At 40.6% G+C, this 11,003-nt stretch overlaps 1 protein-coding gene across 5 annotated transcripts in view; it reads right to left on the bottom strand.

The window, feature by feature from the left end:
- Window positions 1-538: 538 nt before the first annotated feature.
- The window catches only part of LOC105922786 (large neutral amino acids transporter small subunit 3), a 102,981-nt gene continuing 92,516 nt past the window's right edge, over window positions 539-11,003 (bottom strand). For 4 of the 5 annotated variants that reach the window (XM_036129593.1, XM_036129595.1, XM_036129597.1 and 1 more), the window contains 7 exons: window positions 9,805-9,840; window positions 9,542-9,674; window positions 9,020-9,149; window positions 4,270-4,308; window positions 3,596-3,669; window positions 1,500-1,623; window positions 539-1,088 (listed from right to left, as the gene is read on the bottom strand). In XM_036129593.1, coding sequence (XP_035985486.1) covers window positions 936-1,088; window positions 1,500-1,623; window positions 3,596-3,669; window positions 4,270-4,308; window positions 9,020-9,149; window positions 9,542-9,674; window positions 9,805-9,840 — 689 coding nt within the window. In that variant the 3' untranslated portion in view covers window positions 539-935. The remainder of the gene's footprint in view (window positions 1,089-1,499; window positions 1,624-3,595; window positions 3,670-4,269; window positions 4,309-9,019; window positions 9,150-9,541; window positions 9,675-9,804; window positions 9,841-11,003) is intronic. The other variant, XM_036129594.1, reaches the window with a different exon arrangement.

Genomic DNA, 11,003 nt, shown 5'->3' with positions numbered 1-11,003 from the left:
AATATTTTTTTATTAAGAGTGACCCGAACCTCTGCATCACTGAGTGGGCCGGACTAGCGGACCAGCCCATCATCTGGGCCACCGGGAAAACTCCAGATTCTCCCGATGGCCAGTCCGCCCCTGACTGAGAGCATCCTCTTCATCAGACTATGGTAGTTGTTATACAACAGAAGAGCCTTGCTGTCTGCAGCCATCAGCATCTAGAACAACCTGTTGAAGAAACCCTTACAATATTTTGTAGAGGAGTTATACATTTCCTTTGGGATTAATAAAATATTTTTGAATTGAATTTAAACAATTTTTCGAGCAAATTGAATGCAATGATCTTGATTTTATTTTGCTCCTGGAATGACAAGTTATTTTTTATTAACTGTGCCATTGGTGCTGGAGCATTTGCACATCAAGTAAAATCTACATTTTAGATATGTACACATTTAGGGACAATAACACAAATTATATGGCTGTAAGCAGCTACCTGACACAGAACAGGGACAGTGACAATAATAGATGCACTCAACAAAAGAAACTGGACAAATTATGAAGCTCTACCATTATGGTCCCTCGATTTCTTTTTATTATTATTATTATTATTTGGGACAAACAAAAATGACAAGTTTATTCCACATGTTGCTTTTGACGTGAAAAAAATCCAAAATCCATAAAAATGTATGCACACAATTCCAGCTTTGAGAATCATTGTAGTTTTTTCAAGTGTCATTTCAACCTGGAATCTTGGTTTTGTTTATTCTGTTGGGTGTTTATCTTGATGAATAAAGTTTTTACTCAGAAACAGGCAAGTCACAATTAAGATAATAATACCAGTAATATGAATAACTGATCACGTTACTATAGCCAGTAAAATCAAACACATTGTTTCTAGGTATGTTTTCATAATCCGAAGATCTCTTAACCTGGCTCTGAGAAGGTCCACGGTCTTACTGGATTAGATCATCACACTCCTTCTCCGATTGGCTGGCAGCGAACATATTTAAACACTCCTTTTCTCCCAACAGGCTTCTCCGGTGATAGAACAGATAACATGGCAACAGGAAGCCGGCCAGGGAGAAGATTAGAAGGCCAACGTTGATCTGCAGTAAGAAGGTAAATGTGAGTTCACTCAATGCCCATTCTATAGCCTGGTATGTTTGAAAATACATTTCTGACAAAAAAATATTCATCTGTTTTTCATCTACTTTCAACTAGTATTTGGTGAGGATATAAAGTTATAATCATGAGGCATTAACTTTCTCATGTTTCTTCACATTCAAAGCATAAATTCATGTTTCCTGTTATACAGTAATGCCAAACTGTAGGCTACCCTACTTTAACAAGCACAGACACACCTTTTCCAACTACAGTCCTGAATTTAGCTACAACCATAAATACTCTGACCTCATCTGCTTGTTTTGTCTGATGCAGATATTTTTTATTACTTTTGTTTATATGAAATTCGGCAGAAAATTCTTTTTCCCAGGTGTGCTTCTGTGAGAGCTCCCTACCCAATAAGGGTCTCCACTGAGATACCCCACCATCAGTATGAATAGTGGTTGTTGGAGTAAAGCAAAAGCAGCACTGATTGTTGATTGGAAACCTGTCAAAGTCCCAAAGTGGTTTGCTGGATACCTAGGGATGAAACAAACAAGGATGGAAATAGGGATGAAAATGGTATCTTTTCAAATATTTGACTTCATTTAAAAAAAATAAATGAATCAAAACTCAAAAACATAGATCATTAGATGTCAGTTCCTTAAAGGTGGCAAAGGCGAATGAAGTTTAACCATTTAATATGATTTGAACAAACAATTCTCGACCAGGGAAAGCAAAATCTGAAAACAATTCAATTTAAAGGATGTGTTCAGTTACAGTACTGTTATGCAGATTTAAACCTGCTGTTGATAGGAGTGATGAAACAAAACCTTTAAGGTGCATTCTGACCGACCGTCATGAATAGGAAATTTCCGCCTGCACCACGTTGTGTTCACTGTTGTACATTTCACATGTACAGCGGTGAACACTGACATATATACATAGACGCCTCATGTTTGAATGTCGACGTCACCGCCATGTGGTATGTGGCAGAAAGTAGTGAACGTCGATCGGAGAAGATGCCTCATTCCTGTGCTGCGTGGAAATATACCAACCATTTTACCTAACAAACCAGATCTGCTGGCATTTCCTTTCACAGGTAAGAATGAAACAAATCCATAAGATATTGTTTGTCCGTGATAACATCATTTAGCAAACAGAATTTGCTGACTTTGGTAGAAATACTGGGAATTCCCGCACATCATAATGACAATCCCGTGGGCAAACCAGCTAGTAAAAAACAATAGTTTTTTTCAATCCAGATGACTAAACTACTTAAATCGTTTATACTCTGCAGGTTTCCCAAAGCTAAAGCTTTAAGAAAGCAATGGGAAACAGCGGTGAGGAGAGAAGGATTTTCAGTTAGTCCTTCATCCATGCTCTGTAGTGAGCATGGATGACCAACATTCCTGCTGTAGTTTTCTGACCACAGCTATTTACCAACCCCCTTTGGTGGTCTTATGGACAATGCCCTAGTGTACATCTCAGGGTTTGTTGTCCGCCAGGTTCTTAAAATGCTTTCCTGTGAGGTGTGCCGTGGTAGTTTGGTGGCTGATGCTGAACCTGCATCATTTGATCAGGGCTATCACCTGCTCACTCTAAAGAAACAAAAGGGGTCTGATGATTCCTTCTGAAGCCACTATAAAGGTAGTGAGATCAGCTGAGCGTTTTATCCCTCAGAACACACTGTCAATGTGGCTTTCATCTGTCAGTATGTCTGGGCCCAGATTGCTTCTGAAGATGTGTTTCATCTTGGGGGGCACATTCAAGAAACTCACTCTCGGATTGACAAACACCATTTTGGGCTTATTTCACTTGTTGTTTGTGCCCTCTATAAACTAAGACTGCACCATGTGGCCATACTGGACACTCTAAAGCTGCAGAGTGGCAACACTAGGAAAAAGCTGTGCAAGACCATTTTGTTTCAAGGTTTTTAGCTTGCATACAGTACATGCACAGACTGTTTCGACTCAAGCACTATTTCGCTATATAATTAAAACAGCTTTTTTCAAAGCCACCCACAAACCTCTAAAGAGGATTCCTTACTTCATACTTTTTCTATGTCCTATTTTGATTAAAAAAAGCTTTGTCTCTGGTGCGCTCCTTCACTGTGTCACAAAAACAACAACCAGTCCCTAATTGGTTGCCGTGACATGATTTGACAGAAAAGTTCAGATTTTACCTTCAGCGAAAGTCACTGGAGCGGTGAATTCCGCGCGGACCAATGCTACTGCACCATGGGCCGTTTTACTGCTTCTGACATTTGCATAGAGTTAATATGTAAATCCACCGTTCACACTGCGCAGACCGCGGTCGGTCAATACGCACCATTAGGAGCGATGAGCTACAGCAAGTTAATATGCTCTGTGGTACTGTGACAACTGCAAAATGTGATCACAGCTGTCTTTTGGATTGGGATTGTGTCAAGCATCTCATCATTTCACAATTTGTGACTTAATGTGAAATGAATCTAAAGCATATGAAAATCTTAGTTTAAGGTTTCACTTACACTGCAGCATAGAGGCCTCCACAGCAGGAGTGGATAAATCCTCTCACAATGGTGTGAAGAACAAATGACAAAACCTGTAATGAGAGAGAGGACATGTCTCATAGGACTGTCAATATTTGCTTTTAAACTGTAGTACAAAACTAAGGTTTTTGCATTGTTGCACTGTAACAAAAAAGTTCAATGAAAACATAATGTTAATCCAGATGTGCTCTGGACAAGTGCTCTGCAACTTTTAAATGTATCTGCTTCAAAACACCTAAATAAAATTATTAAGTCATTGGCAGGGCTCTCCAAGACATGACCGCATAAGCAGAATAACTATGTGATTAATTTAAAAAGTTGCAGGACACCAATCCTCAGGGACAGTATATTGAGAGCCCTTTGCCATTATTTATGAAATAAAGCTTAGACCACTGTGGTCCAGTGTGGGAAGAAATGAAGCAATTTGCTGTCCTAATATATCAATCTAACACCTGAAAACAACTGAAAGAGCTACACTTTTATAGAAACTCTTATCTTTGTATTCATTTTTGCTAATGTAGCCCACCTATACCCCATTGAAGTAGGTAAGGGCCACTTAGTTCGTTAGAATCCTGAAACTGAACTTACAACAAATCATTCTGTGTCATTTAATTATTTTATGCTTTATGTGTTTTGACTTGAGTTTCACTCACCTCTGAGCACCAGTACCCTAGTTCTTCAATGTTCTCTGACTGAATGTCAGTGTATGAATCCAAAATAAGGGAATCAAAGTCAATGTTATAACCCAACCTTACTTCTGCTTATTTCTTATTCAAAACATTAACTTATCATAAATAACCAAGCAACACACAAGAATAAAGTTTAGAACATTTCAGGCTTCAAACATAAAGATATAAAAGTCTCCGTATAAATGCACCTGCTCTGTGATAGTCTCAGATGTCTGTTTAAAGCGCAGAGAGCATCATGAAGAACAAGTAACACACCAGGCAAGTCCAGCATACTGTTGTGGAGAAGTTTAAAGCCAGATTTGGATACAAAAATATTTCCTAAGCTTTAACCATCACAAGGAGCACTGTGCAAGCGATAATATTGAAATGGAAGGAGTATCATCCATTCATCCATCCATTTCTTACTCACTTATCCCTCATGGGGTCGCGAGGGGTGCTGGTGCCTATCTCCAGGAGTTCAATGGGCGAGAGGCGGGGTACACCCTAGACAGGTTTCTTGCAGCAAGAAGGTCCTGAGTTTAACTCCTGCTCTGGGCCTTTCTGCATGTTTGCATGTTCTCCCTGTGCATGGATGGGTTCTCTCTAGGTGCTCTTGCTTCCTCACACAGTCCCAAAACATGACTGTTGGCCTCTGTCACGATTACGGCTTTGAACTAAAACCCCGCTCCCCACATCCTTCCTATTTTGGGTTAAAGCTCAGACTAGCTGGGGTTCTAAAGACCTCTGAATCTAACGAGTATTACCCTGTTTAGAATTCCTGTGAGACCTTCTCAGCTAGATGAGTAGGATACGACTGACCGGCTAACCACCTCCGTCCTAGGGCCACACCCTTCTGCAGTGGACAGGCCAGGCAACCTAGTAGCCCGAAGCCACCTGCACCCCATCCACCGCCCTAGTTAACGGTGGCTCCTACTCCTATAAATCAGCACTTGTTACACGATCAGTATTTTTTAAAGACTCAAAAGTCCCTAAGGGTGTTGTTTTAAAGTTTGGGCTACAGGCAACCTTTTAAGACCTCCAAAATATTTCTAGAACCATGCACCATGACTATTTTACAATCATAGAAGAACTTGGAAAAATGTTGACTCGATAATTGAATGTCCACAACTTTGAACAAAATTTTATATGCTTCTTTAATTAGTATGCTTTAGCAGGGGATTAGAAACAGCATTAAGCAATTTAATAGATTACAAATTAATATTTAATCAACGTCCTATCTCTTATCTAAGGCTGCTTACTGATATGTTCAGGAGAGGATTTTAAATTTGGAGGAGCAGACTGACCCGAACCTCAGATGGAATCCCAAAGTGACTTTGATTGCCGGATAAGGAGTTGTTCAGCCGAACAACGTGCCTTCTCTTGATATCAACCCCGATGTCCCGTTAATGCCCCATTCACAAAGACTGACGCCTTGAGTCTCTGCCTTGATGTCCGTGCCTGAGGTGCGTCTCCTTGGCTTGAGAGGTTGGTCTAACTGCAGAGCTGACATCTCATGGGTGCAACTCACATCTTCTGGACATCTAGGATCTTCTCATCAACCAGGTCAAAACCACAGCAGTTCTTTTTGACAGGATTTGCAGATTGTTGGCCCGGAATTGTGGAAAAACATGAAAAATAGATAATCTGACTCAGTCTCGGCAGTTCTCAGAGACAGGGGCACCGGGTTCTTCCTTTGGCTCTATCATCATCCTTCTGTCTTGGGTCTTCTTCTCTTCTGCTCCGCGCTGCATGTCTTCTGAGATGAGAATCTGAGCAACGAGTACCCAAATCACCCTTCTTTTATGTGCTGAGAGAGCCGTTGGGAGGTTGCAAACCTCAATCCCCCCTCCCTCCACCAAACACTTGCACCCAGTCCCTTATCACCTCATAAACGTTTCACCCTACGCAGCTCTCTGGCCGAGTCAAAAGTTTTCGCTCCTCTTTCTCTGACCCCAGGCAGCAGGTCATTGAACCAAACCGTCTGGTTCCACTTCCTCTTTTCTTCTCGGCAGATTTCCTGTAGCCAGCAGCTGCAGTCTCCTTCCAAGCGCTACTTCCTCTTTCCACAAACTATTTTCTCCTTAGCCTGTCTGACACTTGGACTGCACTAAAATAATCATCATTTCACTCATTTAATACATGAATGCTTGATCTTTTTAAGAAAGAAAAAACGTGCAAGTCAAAACGTGCAATTTAATAAAGAGAAAACAATCAATTGAACACATAATTAAGGAGCTCTTTATGTTATCCTTTTTACGTAATACCTTTAATTTCCAAATTATCTCTTGATTTGTGAATGATAGAGAATATGGTTGAGCTCACCACACCACCGATTTTAGGGGTATTTTGACACCTCCCTAAATTCTCTTAAGTTGAGTGTGCGCGCAAATGTTATTTTTATCTCTTTGTTGCCCTGCGATAGACTGGTGACCTGTCCAGGGTGCACCCCGTCTTTCACCCATTGACCGCTGGAGATAGGCACCAGCACCCCTCACGAGAGAGGTGTTAGATAATGGATGGATATCTTTATGGTTAAAGCCTGAAATGTGGCAAAAGGTCGAAAAGTTCAGGGGGGCCAAATACTAATAAAGCTGCTGTTTCAATTGTCCAATTTAACCCAAATTATGTGGGCCCACACTTCCTAACTCACACCTATGGTATATAGTTCTTGTTGGCAAAAAATTTGTTGCAAGCCTGATATGATGTTGTACAGCCGGAATGAGATACCTCGCTCTGAAGTTTATAGAACCCTCTTTTCTGTTTTGTCTCTCCTCGAGGTCGGTCGGTTTTTCTTCAGCTCTCCAGAGCTCCTTATCTGCTATTAACCTTCCCCTTCTCTCCTGCTATTTGCTTCGTTTTGTGTCTTTTGTGCCATTTCTTCATAGCAACCGAAAGCTCTAAGGAAATTATGGATCTCGTCAGCTGGTCTCTCAACGCTATTGATCACATTTTTTCAACTGGAAAGCAAAGGACCGGGGAGCGTGCCTGTCCCGACGGAACTTTTTTTGCGGGATACATTTTGGACCCGAGGGGGAAAATGGTCCACAGTGTGCCTCTCAATTCTTTCTGTTGAGGACGTAGAAGATGTCTACTTATTCGGATTTACGATACTTGGATTCTTCTTTTTTGGTCTCGGAGGATATTTAATGTATCAACACCTTCAGAAGCTTCTGGTGGTCAACATGGCCTTGATGAGACAGCCGGCGGCAGTCGACGTGATCACTAAGTCGTTGAATGAACAAAACGGTTGTGGTACACAGAGGTGAGATTGGATAAAACCTGGAAGTGTGAACGTTAACTAGCCCATCGATTGGAATATTGGAATTGGATCCAGGAGACAGCGACAAAAGACTCTAAAGCTGATAGAAAAATTGGCTTCAGCTTGTTCTCATAACAAATTCTGTTTTTCAAATCAGACTATCAAATTCTCCCTGAGTTGTTATGGCGACATCGCACAAATCCCCTAATCCCTTTAATAACAGTTTTATGGAGCGCTCTGTTATAGTTACTCTGTGTCGCTCTACCTAATTGTCTCTCTCTCTCGCTTGCTTGTCATCGGACACAAATCAAATTAAACTTCTTCGTGTTTGTATTTTGCGGCGTAAATCAGACTTAGAAGCTGGTGCATGAAATAAACAAAGTGAGAACACACACAGGTAGGTTATCAGAGTTTAGTCCATGAATCCACCTGGAGGGTGTCTGCTTCAGAGACGTTTCAGGTGGTGGAGGTGTGACTGATCTGAATGTCTCTTTCTTTCTGTCGCTCCTTGCCGAGCCACCAATGCACATGAAAATCCTCAGGATTCTGTGTGTAACTTTATTGCAATTTAATTCAAATTATGTTCTAATTTTATTTACATAGCCTTTGTTATGATGGTTGTGTTGTTATAACTGCAACTGCATTTTTTTTGTGTGGAAGATTTGGGGTGTGTCAACCTGGTTGGGACACAGAAGAGGGGGCATGGCAAAAAATATTTGGGAACCACTGCTCTAGAATTTCACCAGTCCTTCAGTTTCGGTTGATAAATGAAGATAATGCAGAATCTTGTGAGCTCTTTCACTAGTCTCAAGGTCCCCAGGAAAACAGCAGGCAGCAGAAAGGTCAAGTGAAGATGCAGTCCTCCAGTTCAGGCTCATAATTGATCTGATTTGCTGACCTCTCTGCACTGTGCTAAACTGTGGAAGCTTCCATGCTGGAAACGTGTTGAGTCTGTGTTAGCTGAACTAGTTCCCAGTTCTAAATGTCCATTCACTTTGCTAGTGAATGCTGACGCATTAGTGAGCATTGAAACATGAACTTACGACTACTATGCAGCAAAATTCCGGTTGAAATAACCACAGTAGTTGCAAACGTTGCAGAGACAATATTTGTATAAAGACTGTCAAGTTGAAAGTCATCAGCAAACCTTGCCAGCAACTTTTTCTCTTCTCTCTTAGCTCCTTCCACTTCCTGGATATCAACCATTGACAAACTGGCAAACTCCTTATGCTCTACACTACTTCCTTTATCCAACACTAGCCTTTCAAAATAAAACAATATGTGACAATACTTCCTTTTTTAACCACACATTTGCAGATTTTTAAGCTTTTGTAAGGCATTCTGTTCGTAGCCTTTATGAACAAAGTTTTGACTAATTTATGACAACTTTAACACATTCTAACACTTCAAATACTTATCCCTATTTCAATTTGCAACAGCACACACCATGACCATTTTGAACTGGGTTACACTAACCTGAATAGGCAAGTTGTCAATCAAGGAAATAACTCCAAACATGACCAAAAGGAGGTTGGTGAAGATGAAGGCTCTGATGGCATTGCTCAGTTTCTGGATCTTTCTGTCTCTCTTTGGGGGCTCTGAGTGGCTGAGGGAACAATTGACATAACTCATTACAAGTGTAATGAGTTTGTGATGATATTGCATGGTTTGCCATGGAGTACAATAGGGTATCATGAAGGCAGGACTTTTTAATGCTGAAGTCCATGTATACGCCTATAGATCAGGGCTCTTCAACTCTACTCTTCGAGGTACAGTGTCCTGCAATTGTTACCTGTGTCTTTGCCTCAAAACACCTTAGTCAAGTAAACAGGCCATTAGCAAGACTGGAAAACTTGTCGAAGTTCCAGGACACTGGGAATTCCAGTCCTCAAGGACTGGAATTGAAGACCCCTGCTATAGATTATAGCCTAATCAACCGACTTGCTGTTTTAGTCACATCAGCACACAACCACATCAATGAATAAAACATTTCTCTACCTCTTGATTGTTGATATGTTCAGATTTTCTTCTTCACACTCTTTCATTCTCCAGTCCATTATGTAGCCAATCAAAGGACACGTCAGCAGACAGAGAAGCTGCGTTGTACCAAAGATGGATGAGTAGAAAGCAACTGGAGAAGACATACAGAATGGCATCCATTCAAATATCTGAAAACAATCAATGGGATGAAGACGCAATCTTGACTGGATCCTGTCTCAGGGGACACTAATCATAACAGAGCCGACACAGAGAATCCCGACCTTGCTCTTCCGCCTCCTTCCGTAGCTCCTCTGAGGCTGAAAGACACAATAGCAAAGCCATAGTTTAACAAACCTCTTTTCAGCTTTTGTACTGTTACCCACTCATTACAACATTGAAACAGTGTCTTGTCCACAACCAAAACCAATTTAAAAAAAACATTAAAAACATGATGTAAAAGGAGCAAGTCATGAAAATGTCCTAAAAATGATTACGACTCAACTTGAACCAAAAATTAAAACTATGAGATGTGGTTTCCTGAATATAAGGTCTCTCTCCTCAAAAATGTTGTTGGTTAATGAATTGATTGATTTATATTGTCTCAGAGAAACCTGGCTGCAAGAGGACTACCTTAGTATAAATAAGTAGATTCCCTCTAATTCTTTAAATTTCCACATTCCCTGAACTACGGAGCAAGGAGGAGGAGTAGTAACCATCTTTCAGTGTGATTTATTTTATTTATTTTTTTTAACTCTTTTTTATTGCATTTTCAGTGTTTAAACAAACAGTGTCTGACGTATTAGACACAGAACAGAACAAACAAAACCTACATGACAGCTCTTACATGACAGATGAACATAAAATATGGTGCAAAAGGTGGTTGATCAGTCCCATGATGCACATATACTGTTCAGGCCTGCAGCAAGCCTCTTAGTAGTGTGGAGGAAAGGTCCGGTCCAATATAGTCCAAAAATGGGCACCATACTCTGTAAAACCGGTCTTCACTGTGATGCATGACATTAGTTAGATATTCCAAAGGAATTAATTCAAAAATGATTTTACGCCAACCACAGACAGAAGGAGCTTTGTCGCTGACCCACTGCAGAAGAATATTTTTTCTAGCTGCAAAGGTTAAGATATTGTACAGTCTTTTGTTGGCTGCTGTTTTCAGACAGACACAAGGCAAACCCAGAATCAAGGATGTGGGATCCATGTCTAAATTAACATGAAATATTTTCACCATTTCACTTATTATTTCGACCCAGTATCTTTGAAGTTTGTGACAAGACCAAAGACAGTGAGTTAGAGTTCCCACATCAATTTTGCATTTGAGACAGAGAGGGGAAAGAGAGCGGTTAAAGAGGCTCCTTCGATGAGGGGAGATATGTAGTCTATGTAAGATCTTAAATTGTATTTCTCTTGTCCGAGTACAAATTGAGATCCCTTTTGCAAGAGACCAAATAATGTCCCACTTATCCTC

The sequence above is a fragment of the Fundulus heteroclitus genome, unplaced genomic scaffold (assembly GCF_011125445.2).
Source record: "Fundulus heteroclitus isolate FHET01 unplaced genomic scaffold, MU-UCD_Fhet_4.1 scaffold_191, whole genome shotgun sequence".
Taxonomy (NCBI): Eukaryota; Metazoa; Chordata; class Actinopteri; order Cyprinodontiformes; family Fundulidae; genus Fundulus; species Fundulus heteroclitus.
This window is presented reverse-complemented; position numbering and strand designations above follow the sequence as displayed.